The sequence below is a fragment of the Hippocampus guttulatus genome, chromosome 3 (assembly GCF_054856545.1).
Source record: "Hippocampus guttulatus isolate MCC_2025c chromosome 3, RoL_Hgut_1.0, whole genome shotgun sequence".
Classification (NCBI taxonomy): Eukaryota; Metazoa; Chordata; class Actinopteri; order Syngnathiformes; family Syngnathidae; genus Hippocampus; species Hippocampus guttulatus.
Genome location: NC_141263.1, coordinates 8,380,959 through 8,400,883, shown reverse-complemented (window position 1 = coordinate 8,400,883; position 19,925 = coordinate 8,380,959). Strand labels below are relative to the sequence as shown.

The 19,925-nt window shown below is 39.5% G+C and overlaps 1 protein-coding gene across 2 annotated transcripts in view; it reads right to left on the bottom strand.

The window, feature by feature from the left end:
- The window catches only part of trip4 (thyroid hormone receptor interactor 4), an 89,764-nt gene that overhangs the window by 36,316 nt on the left and 33,523 nt on the right, over positions 1–19,925 (bottom strand). The window contains exon 12 of one of the 2 annotated variants that reach the window (XM_086107930.1): positions 17,347–17,449. The exons of the other annotated variant lie outside the window; for it this stretch is intronic. Coding sequence (XP_085964056.1) covers positions 17,347–17,449 — 103 coding nt within the window. The remainder of the gene's footprint in view (positions 1–17,346; positions 17,450–19,925) is intronic. 2 annotated transcript variants of the gene reach the window in all.

The following is a 19,925-nucleotide window of genomic DNA, read 5'->3' as shown; positions in this document are numbered from 1 at the left end:
ATAGCTCAGTTTACTACTGCAAAACATACAGGTAACTTTGGTTCAGTTTTCGGTGTCTCGCGCTGCAGTGGCTGGCAAAACAAACGTGCGCGGACCTGTGCAGCGCGCTTGTTGTTTTGTTTCTGGTTTATTTATAGAGCAACGTAACATCCGCTGTGACGTGTGCCGCGTTAATCTCACGAGAAAAAATTGAATCCCGTTAAAATTTATTGAAATTAATGCCAATAAAAATGCGCTAAACTGACAGCTCTAATATATACTGTATATATATATATATATATATATATATATATATATATATATATATATACACACACACACACACACACACACACACACACACACACACACACACAGTACATACAGCAAATGAGAATGAAAATCCTTGGCAATAAATTGCGCAATGGCCTTTGTGATTCGCTTTGCCTATTCCAATGAGGCTGGCAGCTTTTTAATTGCTTCCTCGATTGTTCTTTGGTCGGTAACACCACTAGTACCTGCAGCAACAACAGCCAGCCGTCTCCCCGACTCCTCTGTCGAGTGAAATTGAATTACATGACTTCTCATGTTTAGTGTTTTTGTATTTCATGTTAGCGTTGTTTAGTGTTTTTGTATTTCATGTTAGCGTGATACACCTTACATGCAGCTCCTGTCCAGTTTGCTTCCTCTGTTGAGATACTGTTTGCGCACATCATCTTTTAAAGTATAAGGAGTGTTTGGGATCTCATAGCGAGGTGGGTGGCGGTCATCCATTATTTGCATTCCTCTGTGCGTATGTTGCCGTGTGCATTTCCCAAAGTGTCCCGGAAATGATGGTGCTTCTTAGTTGCGCATCATTTGTTACTTTAATTAACATATTTAAATCATTGAAATTTGGACATTTGTGGAACGATTTGTATTCGTCATTGTCTGAATCTGAAAATATCCCCACCCCTACTGGCTATGAGCGAGACAAACCGTGATCATTAACAGCTCGTTCAATGATGACCAAGGCAGCAGGGAACTGCAATTACTCGTGTGAATTGGACCACACATTGACCATCGCACATCATGGTAATATGCTTCAATTGCGCAACGACATATTTCACTCTGCATTGGGGGTCTTTTCCCCCCATCGATTATGAGTGGAATGGCAAGCAGGGGATTGGTGTCGTTAAACAAAACTCTTGGGCTCCAGCGAACCACTGTCAGAGCCATTATCCACAAATGGAGAAAACTGGGAACAGTGGAAAACATTCCCAGGAGTGGTCTACCAGCTAAAATTACTCCATAGTGTGACAACAACTCATCCAGGAGCTCACAAAAGAAGCTACAACAACATCCAAAGAATTCCAGGCCTCGCTGGTCTCAGTTCAGGTCAGTGTTCATGACTCTTCCAGATAGACACATAAAATCACTGCTGCCCAAAAAGGAACACAAAGGTTCATCTAACATTTGCCAAAAGACATCTTGATGATCCTCAAGACTTTTGGAAAAACTTTCTGTGGACTGCCGAGTCAAAAATTTAACTTTTTGGAAGGTGTGAATCCCCGGAACATCTGGCGTAAAAATGGCACAGCATTTGATAAAAAGAACATTATGCCAACAGTGAAGCACGGTGGTAGAGGTGTGATGGTCTGTAGCTGCTTTGTTACCGCAGGACCAGGACAACTTGCAGTGATAAATGGGACAATGAAGTCTGCTGTCTTCCAGAAAATCCTGAAGGAAAACGTTTGATCATCAGTTTGCGCCCTCACACTCAAGCGCTCTTGGATCATGCAGAAGGACAATGATCTGAAACACACCACCAAGTCCACCTCTGACTGTAACCCCCCCACAAAAGTCTGGAATTGAATCCAATAGATATGCTGTGGTGTGACCTTAAACGGACACTTCATTCTAGAAAACCCACCAATATGGCAGAGTTGAAGCAGTTTTCAAAGAAGAGTTTGTCAAAATTCCTCTACAGCAATGTGAAAGATTGCTCACCAATTAGAAGAAAAAGAAGAAAACCTTTATTTGTCTCACAATAGAGAAATTTGCAATTTGCAGCAGCAAAAATTATGAAAAAGAGAAGGTAGAAAAACAAAAAAGTCTTTGCATGCACAAAAACCCCCCATTTAAAAACTGTTTAAAAAATGGACTGTACAAAGTACAGCGTGAAATGCAAACAAACACTTGATTTCAGTTATTGCTGCCAAGGGTGGCACAACCCATTATTAAGTTTATGGGGCAATTACTTTTTCACATAGGGACAGGTTGGTTTAGATTTTATTTTATTTTTTGCATTGGCATTTAGAAACTGCATTTTCTATTTCATTGGGTTGTCTCTGTGTGATATTAAAATTGGTTTGTTGAAATGAAAACTTTGTGTGCAATGATAATTCTGCAAATCAAGAAGGGGGGCAAAATGCTTTTTCACGGCACTGTATGGGATCGGCAGATAATGCTATAATTCAATTGCAGTCAAGATATGAGGGTTAGCCCAGACAATTAAATAGTGCATAAACCAATAATGGAAATGATGCATCTGTTTCCAAATAATTGTACAAATAAATTAATTCTAGTATTCTTCCAACTTCTTGTCAGAAACAGCTACAGTGTTTGAAGTTCTTAGAATGGTATCAATCAAACTGATTATTGGAAAGAAGTACTGAAATATGTCCTCTAATTGGTGATTGTCCCTCTTTTATGTCATGTTCATGTTTTTGGATCAAATTACATTGTTGACCGTCATTTCTTAATTATGATGATATAAAGATTCTTTTGAATGTTGGGTTGCTACTGACTCAAAAAATAAATGTATTCATTCAAGAGAGGAGGGGAAGAATATAAAATAGGGGCAAGACTAATTTGTAGCAGATGACAAGTGGCTAAGGAAGTGTGCAAATACCATGTGGTTGAATTTTAAAATTATTTTATTAATATTTTAATTATTATTATTAATTATAAGAAACTGTACTTACATAAGGAAATAAAGAGACCTGTCCAATATTTTTTAGTTACAGAGGTTCCAGGCTTGTCAAAAATAAGGAATATCGTAGGACGATATTGTGGATGACCAGGATAATTGTTGTGGGTTGCTTTAAAGCACACTACCATTTTTGGAAGGGGAAATAGATTTCTTTATTCATTAAATAAGAAATGAGCAAGAAAAAAAGGATGAAACCTGTGAACATGGTGTGGCCATGTGCACCTCCGCAACTTGTTTGTTGGTAGTGTCAGAAAATAAGTGTCCCTCTGAATGAGCCTGATGATTATTTGGGGGACAAAGCAGCACCAGTTTGTATGGTCCGCCAATGAGTGCAAGTCTAATGTGGGTGCTTGAGTTTGGTGGCTGCAGCCTGACTCAACACTCAGTAGGACGTCACACAAAGAGCCCCGCAGTGCCGTAATGCAATATTCATGGTGGGGTGTGAGCAGAGCAGTTAAACACGGCAGTATTGTGGAGAGACTTTCCAATCTTCTATCAGGGAGCAGCTGCTGCTTGGGCTTGCTCCCCTCTTGCACAAGCTTTGCCTGTTTCCTAGCCTGCCCTCCCTTGTTCTCTCTGCTGCTCCCTCTCACTCCACCATTAATTTTTAATCACAACTTAAATGGCAGCCTTGGCTGTGGCTGGAGGGGGCAGTAAGTCAAGGGTTCTTTCTTGCCTTTGGTTATGGAGCAGGAAGTAAATTTGAAAAGATCAAGCTAAACATTGAGAGAGAGGGCTGACACGGGAAAATGTACACTGAGGAATCCAAAATATCCTTGCCACTTGTATTATATGTTTGATTAGCATTTCAACAGTGTTTGTTGCATTTCACTGCGACTGGTTGAAGAAAGAGATCCAATGAAAACATGAATGTCGAATTTTCTACACTGGATTTAGGGAGCCCAAACACGGTAAAGACAGAAGGAATCGGTTTACATTGTAATGACCTGCACTCGTAAATGGAAGTGTGCTTAAAATGAACAACTAAAGAAAAACAACTTTGATAAGCCATAGAACAGCCTTCCTCAACTGGCGGACCGCGATCCACGACCGGACCGCCGACCTCCTCTGTCCGGACCTCCCCTGTCCGGACCCTCGGCAAATTGTACAAAATAATAAATTATAAAGTGATTTTTACGTTATACATTTTATATTTTTAGACTATAATCTGCGCATTACCGCGATCGCTTGTTAAAATTATCCGTTGTATTCTTTGCGTTTAACAGCAGAATAGCGCAAGATGGTAAATGAACATCCCAATGGCGTCCTCAAATAATATTTGCATGCCTACGCACGCATTCAAAATGGATGATTGTGTCAGGAAACAGACGCATGCGCGACGCCACAGTGTGCCTACAGCTTCAGCCCAGGAGAGCCGCACACAGACAATTAGACAAGACGAATCGCGGGAGGTTTCGATTGTGTGCAGTTTTGCTCCCGTCTACCCGGGGATCTTTGCAGCTGTTTAACAGCAGAATAGCGCAACATGGTAAATGAACATCACAATGGCGTCCTCAAATAATATTTGCATGCCTCAGACATTGCATTCACCTTTAGTGGAAGAACAGCACTGCACATTCGTGTGCTCCCTTGTGTCAGTATTTAAAATGGTTCTTAACTCCTCTTCTGATATATTTTTCAGTGATTTCAGAGGGGATGTGAAAAGGGGAATTGTACAAATGAAAAGGATATTTTTGTTTTCATGTTTAGTATTTATTTTGGTAAAATGAGTATTTTGTTTTGCTTTTGTTAAATTAAGGGAAAAAAAAGACAACTACTGTTTAACAAAGTTAAAGTAAAAATGTCTTATTTCCCTAAAAGGGCTATTTCTATTATTAAGCAGGCAAATTTAACAAAATAAAAGAGTTCCTGTGCCTCAACACAATACCTCTCATTATTTGCTGTGTACTGGCAAAGTGAATAATCGTTATTTTCACGCACCCCATTATTGGTCGGTTGTGAGGAGTGTTGATTTGTATAAGCTTGGCTTGACCATACTAAATGGGCATATAGCCCTGCTCCCCATGACCGCCGTGCATGGGACCGGACCTTGGTCTTATTAAAAAAAAAAAAAAAAGTGGACCGACAGCATTTCTAGTTGAGGACCACTGCCATAGAACCTTCTGATAAAAGTGACCAAAATGAACAGGTGCAATTATTTTCCTCTCAGATGAATAATAGTCGTTCGTTGTTCAGCTATGTTATGATTTTCTGAGCACCAAAGAAGCATAATTAAATCTATGTGTCGGTCTTCGTCAAATCTGACAGATTACAGCTTGTGTGATCAGGTACAGTATATGAAAAATTAACAGCTCATTACACTGTGCATCAAAATATGTATTTTTAAGGGTATGGGAGGATCTCTTTTCAAACTTTGTGTATTTCTGTTTTGGACAGGGTTACACTGAGCAGAATGCTGCTTAGAAGGAGTTTGTTACAGTGGAGGTAATCCCATAGCAGTCATGTCGCATGTAGCTGAGAGTAATCAGTGCCTCTATTGGTTGCAACAAAGATTGAATTAATCGATTAGATGCGCATTCCTAAATCAGAGACCAAAATACATCCCATGGTGGGAGTACATGAAGGGCCGAAACGCTTGTATGTGACAGTTAAGGTTGGGTAGCTGTTGTCAGTAAGGTGGCAGCAACTCACATTTTCTCTTGCATTATTTATTTCTCATATTGAGGTGGTCTGACCCACTCATGTAATGAGAAGTGGCGTCACGGTCTGTTTGGTGTCCCGGGGCAGCCCCATGCGACCATATCCCTGGATCACTGCTCAACCACACAGGGATCTTTACAGCTACTATTTGCTCAGGATTCACTTGGACTGTAAAAGTCAAGCCTTGTTGACACATCTGCGCTGTTGCTCCCTGAGGCTAATGGCTATTCCATCTGTCTGCTTCTTTTCAGTAGAAGAGCAAAAAACTCCAACAATCAAATTGTCTTTTTTTTTTTTTAAATGGGAGGAGCAAAGCAACTGACAGCTGAAGCAAGACTGACAGTCACCTCTGAGGAGTACAGTACCGGTAATTACAACTTTGGAACTTCCTCACCAAGTGCATTGCAGCTTAGATGTAATATTAAGATGGGCTCTTGAAAGAAATGGAAAAGGCCTCAAGGTAGCGATGTCAATATGTTCACGTTCCAACTGCGACTGGAGCATTGTGTTGTCAGATCTAAACTAATATTGTCTCTGTCTAATGACATTGTGGGACAAGCAAAAATTGCACAGGTGCAGCAATTAATTAAATAACTACTAACCTAACATTAAATCATTCAATAATTGTGAAAACTGACTAATCATTTAGAGACCTCGTTAAAAAATAAAATTGTTCGAATTCTTGGAATTTCAACCTCATACCAGTAAATATTTTCAGATTTCTTCCATTTATGTAGACTGATGATGATTGTGTTGGGGTTTTTTCCCCAAAAGAAAACATTTGCAACCATGAGCAAAACATCTGCTTTTACTTGGACTGCCAATTTGAAATAATGTCCTGTTTTGGAATAAAGGGATGGAAAGAAAACGCTGAGTTAATTTCGATTCATCAATCAACAAAATAATTGATGGATAAATCACTCAAGTCAAGTCAACTGTATTTATAGAGCACTTTCAAACAGCCATCGCTGCATACAAAGTGCTGTACATGGAGCAATTTAACATGCACAATAAACAGTAAAACAAATCGGTAATAAAGGCGGTAGAAAGCACCAAACAGTAAAACCAAGAACAAATCTAAGGCATGCTGAGTCGAATGCCAAAGAATACAAGTGAGTTTTGAGGAGGGTTTTGAAGATGGGCAGCGAGGAGGCTTGCCGAATGTTCAGTGGGAGGTCATTCCAGAGAGAGGGACCAGCAACAGAAAAGGCTCGATCCCCTCTGAGCCTGAGTTTTCATAAAACATAAAAAAAAGTTGTAATTGACTTGACTTGACTTGAAATGTCAATAAAATGTAGGAGACTGGATTGCCTCAGAAGTGTTTGTTATTTATTCCTTTGTTGTGTACTGTATTCACATTATTCATAATAATGAAATAATTTAATTATTAAAAGTATTAAATAATTGTTTGTCGCAGCTGTAAAACATTTTGATCACAGGGCAGTATTTTGTGGAACACCGCAAACAAAAGTTTTTACACAGCAAAGAATGTACCAAAGTGCAAATGTAGGCATGATTTCCAGAATGAGCGAACATTTAAAGGAAAACTAAATGTCCCAAATTTTAAAGCAATATAATATTGCATGTGACAGCTAGGGCTGTGACTATCAAATTGTTTTTGAATCGATTACCCCAATGATGACTTTAAATTAAAAAAAAAGAAGAATTGGAAATTACTGTATATTTATGTACCGTATTTCCCGCACTAAAAGGCGCACTTTCAATGAATGGCCTATTTTGTAATTTTTTTCATATATTGGACGCACTGGATTATAAGGCGCAATCTACAATGCATTCACGAGATGGAGCTATGCTCCTTCTGTTAGACTCGAGAGGCGTTCATGACCGCGTCCGAAAAACGTAAATTAACGATTACTTCAATGAAACTACGAAAATTGAAAACAATGCATCAAAACAGATAATCAAGCGAGGAAATCACAAAATAAATTCTATAGCCCCCCTACAGAATTTATTTTGGCATTTCCTTGACCGTAGCTCCAACAGAACGATCAGATGTTGTCTGTTTAAGAGGGAGGAAATTTCATCTGTGCTGTACAGGACATTTGACAATAAAGTTGTAATTGACTTGACTTGACTTGAAATGTCAGTAAAATGTAGACTGGATTGCCTCAGAAGTGTTTGATATTTATTCCTTTGTTGTGTACTGTATTCACAAATTAGTAAATCACAAAATAAATTCTGTAGCGGGGCTATAGAATTTATTTTGTGATTTCCTCGCTTGATTTTCTGTTTTGATGCATTGTTTTCAATTTTCGTAGTTTCATTGAAGTAATCGTTAATTTATGTTTTTCGGAGGCGGTCATGAACGCCTCTCGAGTCGAACAGAAGCGAAGGGACGGAGATGGACAAAGACATAGCTGTATTTGTTGAGACTGTGAAAACCATTCATAAAGTGTGCCTTTTAAAAAACAACACGACAGCTCTCCTTTTTTCGGAGCTGCAACAAACAGTTATTTAATAAAGCAGCGACACAGTTCACTGAACCAACAGCAAGGTATAACATTGTAAGCATGTCTCCAACAAGGAGCCATTTTGGGGGTTGACATACTACCGTAATGACCATACACAAGGCGCACCGGATTTTAAGGCGCGCGGTGAGCTTTTAAGAAAATGGAAGACTTTTCGGTGCGCCTTATCGTGTGGAAAATATGGTAAGTTCTATTTCCATCTGATTCAGACTATATGTTCATTCCAATGTTGACTATTCCAGTTGCGCTCACATAGGATGTTAACAGCTAAAAGGAGGTACAAATTCATCCAGAAGCAGAATTATTTTTCGAGTCGAGGGACCAAAATATCAATACCACAATCTGAGAGTTGTTCACCCAATAAGCCGAAAGCAGAGGACTGTGCTCTGTGCCTTATCTGAGCGGCTCAGGTTTACAATGAGAGGGCAAGTGGTTTCATTAAATAAAGGGATTTTTCAAGGAGCCACAAAAACATGCCACACACAATACTACTCAATGAGAGAATCGGCTTATATGCAACAAAGTCCAAAAGTACAGGGACAAAACCCATGTATATTTTTAGACAATGTTTGATCTAAAAATTATATACTGTATATATTTGCAGGGAGAAAGGAAAATAATCTTTCACACGCAGTTATCAGTGAAAAGGTATTCAGTGGAACAGGAGTGTTATCAATCTAAGAGAGCAGGCTGATCGAGTGGAAGAAAAGGATTGCTCAGGGCTCCCAAGCCTGTGTGCTTGCTTTCGGCTCAACAGCTCAGCTCTCTCCTTTCCTCTCCTCTTCTCCCCATTAACCGGCTGACAGAGCCATAATAAACACAGCCTGTCACCTTCAAGGCCTGCCTCTCATTTACTAGAGAACACATGAAACCCCGCTCTCACATTCCCTCTCCCTGCCTCCCACTTTCCTTCATTTGTCGGACTCATTGGAGCTGAGAAACATGTCCCTGCTGCCGAAGAAGCGACACATTCTGTTTAAAATCGACACTGACCTGAAAATGCATGAATATGAAATGGAAATAGGAATGAATAGTAAAAGAGCTCTTTAGCTCTCAAAACCTCTATCTCCCAGCAGTGGACATCTGAAGGGGGGGGGGGGGGGGGAAAGCACAGGGGAGACTAATAACCGCCTTGAGAGAGAAGGTAGACATTTATTGGGTAATTGGCTTCTTTTTATTTGCAACGCCATGGTGACTTCACATCTAAAACAAAGAGGGAAGCACAAATTGATGGCAGAAGAGAAAAGAAATCAGAGGTGATATTGTCATCAGGGACACGTGATATTTTCATATGTGGTGCAACCTGAGGGATGCACACAGCACGCAACTGTCAGAACACAAGCGGAGTATGCGAAAAGAGTACAAAAAGCAGGGCCACTGAAATACAAATATCAAAAGTCATTTGACGCTCCCGTTGACACATCAATCTAAATCCAATAAGACAGCTGAGTTGCCTAATCAGACCAGCTACTATAATTTCAATTATGATACTGTAACAAATTAGAATGCTTATAGATTTTAGACTCTATTTTTAGTCGGGGTCTTTCAGCTCAGAATTGGAAAGGTTGTGCTGTATTTGTGTATGCACATTTTTAGGATCTTCCAGGGTGCTCAATGAACTTTTTTGAACATCAGCCAATGCGGCTGGTGCCTCTCTAAAGTTACATGCCAATCTGAATTTCTATGGCTGTTTTTTTTTCTATTTATCTACCTCCCTCACAGTCTCTCTCTGTTTATTTCTCATGCTGGCTGCACTCTAGACTTGTGTGAAATCCAGGCATTTGCACTGCCAATGGGCATATTAAATGGCATTACATAGCATTACAGCACAGTATTTATTGGAAATGTGAGAGTCACTGCCAGGGGTACAAATGACCGAGAACAAAACATATTGTAGCATAGGATTGGGCATCTCTTCAATTTGAATGATTCCGGTTACAAACGATTCTCGATTTCGATAATTTTTGAGGTGTCCCAAATATGGCCCTCTTGTCATTTGCCTGCCGTACTTCCTTTACTTTTTTTTCCTTACACGAGAGCTTTATTTTTGAAGACCTCATTAAAATAAATTCACACACAAGTACACATGAATTTACACTGAGCTTCCACTGATGGGCTAACCTGACAAAAGCAGAGCAATTTGACAGCACATCTCATGTTAGCAGCAGGTAGATTGACACACACGCTTCCTTGGCATAGAAAATTCTTTATGCATGCACAATGTTAGCTGGTGATTGAGTTGACCCACCATTTAGCTGTAAGATGTGTCAATGTTGGCAATTGACGTTTTATTTTTATTTTTTAACCCATCTAATTATGACAGAATTTTAGCCCACTTTAGGCTTTGGCTTGAAGTGAGAGGAAACGGCAAGCTCGTCAAACACGACCCTCTGTTAACATATATGCGTCATGCCACCTCCTTTGCACAATATAATTATAGTGTAAATGTTGCACAAAGGTGACTCTTTATTTAGTTTAACAAAGTTTAGCCAGATGCATGATTGGCGCCGGGTGAGCGCGCGCACTTCTTCAGTAATCTCATCAAGTTGATCTTCCGGTCGGCAGACGAGGCACCGTAGCGGAGAAATGGAAATTTAAAATGCAAAAGATTCCAGGAGAATAGTCCCATTCCAATTGATTCCCAAGACTTAACGCCCACCTCTAATTATATTTGACTGACACAATTGCCTCATGCATCACTGGCCAAACTGGCTGCAAAGGTTTTCTCAACAAACACCAAAATGAATTCTAACTTGTATTTGGCAGGTTGCAGGGTGATAATTTACAACACTGCCTGCGACTGTTCGACTCATGACACATATACACTACCAAAACAACTCTCCAGAAGATGACATCCAAGACAATTCCCATTGTGAAATTGTGTGGAAATTATGAGAAATATTGTTTCCCGGACAACATTTCTTGGTTGAGGGATAGCTGCTGCGAACACCATCCATCCATCCATTTTCCGATCCGTTTTATCCTCACAAGGGTCACGGGGGGTGCTGGAGCCTATCCCAGCTGTCTTTGGGCAGTAGGCGGGGAACACCCTGAACTGGTTGCCAGCCAATCGCAGAGCACACACATAGACGAATGACCATTCACACTCACAATCACACCTAGGGACAATTTGGAGTCCAATAAACGTGCCATGCATGTTTTTGCCTCCACCTCTGCTCTGTTAGGTCAAAGCGCTAACCACTGGACCACCAGGCCGCCTGCTGTGAACACTTGATGCGTAATTGTTTGAATAAGGCGGTCAAAGTGTTGTTTTTTAATTCTCAAAAGAAACTAAAAGATCATGGTTTCAGGCTTGTTGCGCTTGCCAAAAGAAAATTCTGTATTTCAGAATCACTAAATCAGAGCTTTTTCAGGTCATTTCACACAAAATCCAAAATTGAAAAGAAGGCCTTTAATCTTATCAAACACGCTCTGAAAAGTGATTGTTGTACTTTCACACATTATATCTCTCTGTTGGCTGAAAACCACAAGGGCAGATGTAAGACAGGATGGTGGCTTGCAAAAAAAGAAACAGGCAAGAAATCCAAGTCAACAAAACTAAAATGGTTGTAGGTATGAATTTTAATGTAACAATGGCTGTTGGATCAGACGTGCGACACGAGAGCCAAAAAAATACATTTGTTCAAATCCAGGTCGAAATGATAGATGCTTTAAATTAAAGCTTCATGCTATGTGCTCTGAATGAATAAAGATAGTTCACTCGCCCCTTTGCACGCAAGAGATTGTTGGATAGCACTGAGCACTCAAGTTAAAAAGAAAACAACAAAAAAATGCATTCTTTTTATTTTTGAACAGCTTCACTATCATCTGACAAAGAAATGATCAGTGTTTGCTTTGCAAAATACAGAACAGAATACAAGAAAGAAATCGTTTGTGCAATTAGCAAGAACTAATGTATCCATTTTATTTTTCATTCATTATCAATTAAAAGGACGTCATTCTTGACATAAAGCTTAGAAAACGTTTAACATCGTGTTTGGCAGCAAATGAATTGGACTTCCTGGGTCAACATACTCAGGTCATCCGGCTGTAAGAATACATGTATATTGCAGTGGTAGACAGATTAGGGTAATGGACTTTACCATTTATTATTATTATTTTTTAATAGCAACGTATCAACAATAATGGACACCATTGGACTTGGTCAAATGGGGTGTGTTCTTGGTAGCATCTGTTTTGAAGCTGATGGATTTTAAGGGTAGAAAGAGGTCTGAAGTGAATGGGCATGTCGCTATGTCAAGACCAGGAAGTGGCCGCGACAGCGATTTTTCACCGCGCTAAATACATTTGCACACAAACGACAGCACATGTATTTCATCTCTGCAGTATCTCTGCAATACTGTAAGCAGTGAAATCTGGCAGTTGTAGAAAATAATGGCACTCGAAGTCAATCAGTGTTTGAACATGCATTTGGGCCAGATTTTTCAAGAAGTACCCAGTAACAAAGAGTGTCGTCATAATAAAGCTCATCACCCAATGGGCAAATACATAATTAACAAAGCATAACAGGATTCCAACAATTAATGGAGACAAAACAAGTAAGTTAACACTGAAAATGACGTATGTAGAGCTGTCATAAACAAGTCATGATGAATGGACTTGGACATGGTCGCATATGTCTAGTGTGAACACTTTTAACACTCACACTCATGTCCTCCACTGCCCTGAAAACGGACAGTGTTTTAGTTTTCAGTGAAAAAATGATTTTAGGTAAACTCCCAGTAAATTGAAAACAAGTTCAGTTCTCAAATGTTTGCGCTTCTGGTTGTATCTTTTCATTCTGCACAGTATTTGAAGTGAGTGTCAGGTCAATTCAAGCCTCAGTGAAGTGACAGACCTAGAGAAGAAGAGGCTAAAGGAAATCTGGGCTACTGACAGACAACCAAATAGCTTTTAACACCCACAATGACCTTCAGGTTAAAAACAAGTGTGCATACAGACACAAATGTCCGCCGGATCTGAGCATAAACCATTATGCACTTCCCTTATTACTGGGAGTCAGTCTTGGCATTTTGCCATTTTAAATGTCACAGACTCCTCTCGAGGGTAATGACTGATCAACCTCAGCTGGCGTCCAGCATAAGCTTGCATAATTTCTCAATAGGCATTTTTTAAATGCAGATTGAAAAGCGGAAACAAAGATTTCATGATTCTGATTCCGAAATACAGGCTGCATTCCCTTCCTATTTCAAACAAAAAGGTTCACATTTGGTAATAATAATGCTTGTTGAAAATGACTGTCCTCCATAGGAGAAAAAATATTTTATATTGTGTATAATGTTTAGATATGGTTCACAAAAGAATATCCTCAAAAAAAAGTGGAGGTATTAACATGAAATTGCAGTTTATCGACGACAGACAGAGACTGTAAGACAAGACAGGATGAATGCTGCTGAAAGGCACACAGCCTTGCTCAGCTTCTCTGTTGAAGATGAGTTGTCATGCTTTGACCGGTGAGAGCCATGAGCATTGGGAATTGCGAGAAAAGAGAGAAGGGGGGGGGGGGGGGGGGGGTCAGCTCTTAACGCATGAATTTGACAAGATCTCAAGTTTGAAGCCCAACCAATTAAAACATTATCATTGTGACCAGTGCATACTATATGTCAACACGGGGCATACATTTTACAAAACAAAGAACAATTGAAAATTGTGAATTAGATCAGACTTGGAGAGCCATAAAATTACAATTGTGTGGAATTTGATAAACATCCTATTTCATGGGGAAAAAAGAAAATCAATAAGGACCACCACTCAATATTTTCTCCTGTGAAGAAGAAGCCTGGAGGTTTTGTATCAACACTCACTGCTCTTTGGAACTGTTCATAATTCTCTCCACCTTCAACGAAGAGTGCCGCAATTATGCTTTACTCTAGTATTTAGGGTGTTCGTTTGGTGCTGAGTAGCGTTGTACTTGCTTTCACATATACCTTTTGCATTCATGGCCAAGATCAGCCATGGTTTAAAAGGTTTGAAAAAAATACCCTTGGAATCTCCCAAATGCATGGGAAAATGTGTTCTGGTCCGATGAATATAAACTGTCACAAAAATCTGGCATTGGAACCGTAGTGTGTAAACATTTTATATCAACTGTGTATGGTCTCCCAGAAGACAATAAAAAGCATAAAGTATATATTTTATTTTCACCTCACCAACAAGCTGCCCAATCACACTTATCAATGCAGTTGACACATCGCCAAAAAACACAAACATGTCACATCAATTATCCAGAACATTTGACTATGTGCCTTTTATCAGGAGATGATAAGGCAGTGTTAATCTCTGCCAATAATGCAGTTCTGTTTAGTGTTTGGATTGCGCGCTGTCTCGCCCAGCCTAGCTGTCACGTCGTGGACTGAGAAACTACACCCAGGACAGTATTATGGACTCAACTCAGAACGACTTGCACAGAGCCACTTTTTCGCATAGGGGTATCTCACAAATGAATTATGTGGTTGTGTTATTTCACACTTGACTATTTGTGATTTTGGGGATAAAAATTATACCTTGTGTTCTTCAATTTCTTGTTCATTTGAATTCCTGATTCCACTAAAAGGTGTATCATATGTTTTAACAGAATGAAAAGGAAACCTGGAATGCCTAAAGTCAAAGTCTTTGGGCAGTACAAGAATATAACCTATTAAAGTAAGAACTTACAGTAAGTGATTTTTGTTTTCATGGAGAAAAACATGGAAAATGGCCAGATATCAGGTGTTAAATTAAATGTTATGATATTTTTGTCATCATCATACTTGTCTTAACAAATGTATTTTTAGCTGTACCAGAAATTTGAAAGGAACAAGAAACTGAACTGAACAATATTTTTCCCCCATAACTGCATACACAATCTCAAAAAAGAAAAACAAAACAAAACAGTACAACATACGGCAAACAAATGTGTTGAATATGACACAAACTCAACTACTCAAACACACATATGACAAGGATTAATGTCCTTATAACTTCATTCATGACATTCATTGTGCCACGCAATGCATTCTAGGAACCAAAAAGGAAATATTTACAGTTGACCCCTGCTTTTCATGGGAAATAGGAACCATGCCTATTGAAATGCTTTGTGGGAAAAATATCATGTGATTTTATGCATTGCATATTGTTTAAATTAATCAGCTCATTTTTTTGGTATCCAGTATTTACTTCTGCCAAAAATCTGCATTGGCTTCATAAAAGTCCATGCCAGTCGGCCCCTATTACTAATACCGGGACTTAATGCTCTTTGTGTAGTGTGCTAGGGCACATATTTCTTTAGGCCACACGTGATGCGATGTCAGTTAGCGCTGGCGTGCTATTTAGGCTAGTTTGCTAGCTAATACGATTGATGAGCTAGCTTCATGTGATGGTGGTTTGTGTTGAATAATTTAACTCCTGAATACAGTCATTGATGGAACATGAGTGCATGATTGTGGACATTCTAGAAACATGGCGTTGATGATTTATGATCCGCTCCATTTCACGTGCTGACATGCAACCTACTGTATACTCAATTACAAATCACTTTGGAAGGTCAATTTTGACCTATACGTGCCAGGGCTCTCTGCCAATCCCCTGCGAATAGCAGTATCAGTCCGATTCTGTTACTCACAGTATCTACTAATAACATACCATACCGTCGTGAGAAAATGATTGGACTTTAAGGTAACTGCTTGCGCCTTTTGCAGCCCAAGAAAATGTACTGCGTTATTCTCAAACTCCGAGTCAAGTGTCAGGAGTACCAAAGCAGTGCCCTTGATGATGCCACCTCAGTGACAAGGTATTGTCCATCAGAAGATTCAGTGATTTAATTCTTTGACAGCATCCATCCCATTTGTGCCACAGTTTCCAGGCTTACTTAAAGGCAGATAATCGCATGTTTTATAAAACTATCACATATCCACTTTAGGGAAGAAGCTAAGCACATTTGTTTTCTCTTTTTGAAAAAGGCAGGCAAGTGCAGTATATTCTCATTTTTGAGGTTGAATTTATGTAACCCAAATGTTTGGAATAAGTAGCTCATACTTTCTCATACTCACTGTTGCTGACTATTGTTCTTTGTTTGAATATAACTTGATCAAGTCTCTTCTAACATTTCATTCTTGGAAAAAAAAAAGGGAAGGATCATTCCTGCAGATATCTGTTTCTGTTTCGGACAGTAGGCTACAATATCACTATCATATCGGAAGTGAAAAACTTGTATTGGAACACACCAAATAATTAGATTAATGCCAATTGTCTGCAACTGTTGTAAATGGTTTAAGTACACTGAGTTAAGAACAGTTAGCCAATTAACCAGTTGGGCTGCCCACACACCAGTACACCATCAGCGACACATGCCAATAAGTCATGTTGTCTGGTTCTAATAAAATTGCTGCTATGATAATATAGCCTTGCTATTCTCCACTACTGTTTATGTTTGCAACATATAAACCACACTGGTTTTTTAAAATGGCCAAATTTCAGATGAGATGGATTTGTCTGATGATAAAACTGGTATTCACACAAGTCAAGTGCAGGTGCAGTGAAGTGATAGAATCTGAGCAGTATTGTCCAAGAAAGAGAGCTGTGCATCAAGAGGCTGCCTCACTCAAAAGTGAGTTATCTGCTTTGCAATATCACGGCTCGTATGTTTTGATAAATCTTTCAGAAAAAGCTAATATTACATCCTTGAATCTTTTTTTTAAATAAAATGGCGACTTTACTTCTCAATGTGTGCATCTTTCCACAAATTCCACCTATACTTTTTAAAAATATTCCAAAGTTGAACAAAAACAACAAGGTGGTTGCACTTAGGCCAAGTTTTGACTACCCCTCACTGAAACCAAACCACTAATCTAATGCATCTGGGAAGATTTGAACGTAGCACGACTACGTAAACAATCACTTTCAGGTCTGCAGCAGAAGCAGAAGTCATATGATGTGTGTGGCGGTGATAAAAAAAAACAACAACACAGCAACAATTTTACATCCCCTACATACAGACTGGCTTGTCTTCCCAGGCAACCAGGAAATAAAAAAAATCTCTTGGAGAGAATGCGGAAGTTAATACTTTGTGTGTCCGCACCTTTGTATCCCTTGTAGTATAGTTACCAACATTAATCATTTACATATTCATTTAATGTGTGTATAGCAGCAAGCATGCAAAATTCAGTACAGAACCATTACTAAAAAGTGCCTGAGCCTATTTTTATGCACTTATTTTCCCCTGTCATGAAAAGAGATTGGACTTACAGATCTTGTGCTTCCCTTTCATTGGGAATTTCACCAGCAGCTCCTGGGGGTTAGTGCAGATGAAGACAAAAGGGGAAGCAGACTCTTCACATGTACTAGGGAACTGTGGGTAGAAATGGAGAGAAAATGGCATTTAAATGTTGACTGAGCGTGACCATATTTTCCACAGAATGTTTAACTGTGATCCCCTGTATCTCTGCAATGAATCATTCAGTGTTCAAGCACATCATGTCAGCTGACGTAAGCCTACCAGGCCCTTCTGCACTGTAACTGTAACTGGGAATAAGACAACATGCACTCAAACCAACACCAACCGCAAATCCTGAGTCTTTTTCAGAGTCAGCGCAAAATCAATTATTGACTTATCACAAAGATTGCGTGCAAAACAAATTTGTAATAACGAGAAGATGTTTTCCTTAGCCCGAGAGACAAAGGGAAACTATTTCTCCATGTGTTATTGATTGGTCTCTCAGGTAAGAGTAGGGAATTGACTGACACAGTGACAAAGGAGTCATCTTTTCCATCACTGGCAGCCAATGTCTCTCAGCTCATCCAATTTCCCCCGGTACTATCAGATAGTGCCCATGATTGCATCGAGGCAGCCAGGAAGCGGCTCTCTTCCTGACAGCATGCTTCCACTCCCCCACGCCTCCCCTCTCACTTAATCACAGCCTCTCTATCTCCCTCGAAGGAGCACTGAAGGTTGTGACAAATTTGGGGCTTTTAGGGGAGATCAGCAGAGTCAGTAACCCAGCCATATGGTCTCTGACAAACTGGGAAGAGATGATAGAGATATTCGTTTCAGATTACAGTCTGTGACCGCTGGACCAGAGTGCAATACACAAGTGATAAAATATGTAAACACTCAAGGGTAGTCAAAGATAGATGGTGACTTGAGTCAAGCCCTTTGTCTCCTTCATCCTATTGCACATTCCAATTAAATTAGGGTCTCGTGGTCAAGTACACCAACCTCAGGTTAGGACATTTCTAACCGTCCTTGAGGAATTTGACCGCTGTTTTTTTTAAAGGCGATGATGGAGAAAATACAATGAAATAGTTAGGCTGTACTTTATTTCTTTTTTTGTGCCAACATTTGTTCAAAGTACAGTAAAATGAACCAATTAAAAAGCATAGCAAAGCATAGCCTGCCCAAAAACAATTGATTGTCACTAACGTTTATGTGCGCATGTATATGTGTCCACAAAACATATCCTGAAAATATTAGAACGAAAGTCACAATATTTGTTTATTTTATTCACATCACAAGCGCAGTTAAAGCACAGTTAAACAATCTTCATTTCACCTCCGAGAGCAATGGTCCTCAACCGCCGGTACCAGGCTGCGGTGGGACGCACAATTGAAAGAATCACACACATAACAGTACCTTTGGTTTATTATTCAAGGTTGAAAAATATTTCCTTTTGAAACAGTCGTAGACATTTTCTTTGCAACGGGGGAAAGGCCCAGTGATGAGAGAACACAAGAGCTTATGACCAAGAAGGAAAAAAGGTGTATTTCACAGACAATAGCAGGAGACCTAATGAAATATGGATTTCTCTGCACCATAAGCGGCGAGCTGCTCTTGATTTAGCGTTATGGAGAGTTATTCATGGGCTTGGTTTGTTCTGCGGTGCCTTGTAATACTGGTGCATTTCAAGAGGGTGCTACTAAACTACAGTGAAACTCCTCTACAACAAAACCTACATGTGTGAAAATAACCCCTACTGTGAAAAAATCTTCATGCATTAAAGCCATTCCCTGTTTTCTGCTTCCCCCGACAACGAAAAGTCCCCCTGTTGCGTAATACGAAATCCTTTTCTCCACCCTTGCCTAATAATGACATTCACTACAACGAAAACAAGCCTTCCGCATAAGTCTAATCCAACCTCAGCCTGTCACAGCGACTCCTACTGCTTAGCTAGGAAACGGCAACAGCAACCACCACACTGGCTTACACATGCGCAGCAGTACAGGAAGTATTTGTTATTGTTAGCACATGGTTAGAAATGTCACTCGTAGTTTCAGACACAGCACGAACGTTGCATTGCTTGGTATAAAATGGCTACAAAACGGACCTTTGCGGACCCAAGGCTCTTCAAAAGGAGTTAAGAAAAGCTTTAACACTTGAAGACAGGATAAAAGTAATAAAGATGAAAGATGGAGGAAGCAAAGTAAAAGATATTGTGCAAGAAATTGATGTAAGTGAAAGTGAATGCTGATCGTAAATTTCACAATTTCTTTCCCTTTTTTTTCTTTCTCCGTTGGCTATATGAAGTGTCAAATAAGTGTATGCTCATACTTATGCGCTATTGGAATAAAAATTAAAAGTACACATATACGTTTTTTGTGTGTGTTTGTGTTTACGTCGGAGATAAAATTCGCTATAGTGAAAAGTCCCCTGATGTGAAAAATTTCTGGCTGCATACATGATTTCATTGTAGAGGAGTTCGACTGTAGTTAAATAAAAATATGGCTCTTCATTTAATGTAGCTTCACAAAATACCACCGTTTTTGTGTTGCTTGTATCATTCATAAACCTCAGGTCTGTTCTGTGGTGTCTGTTGTATGTTTAAACATCT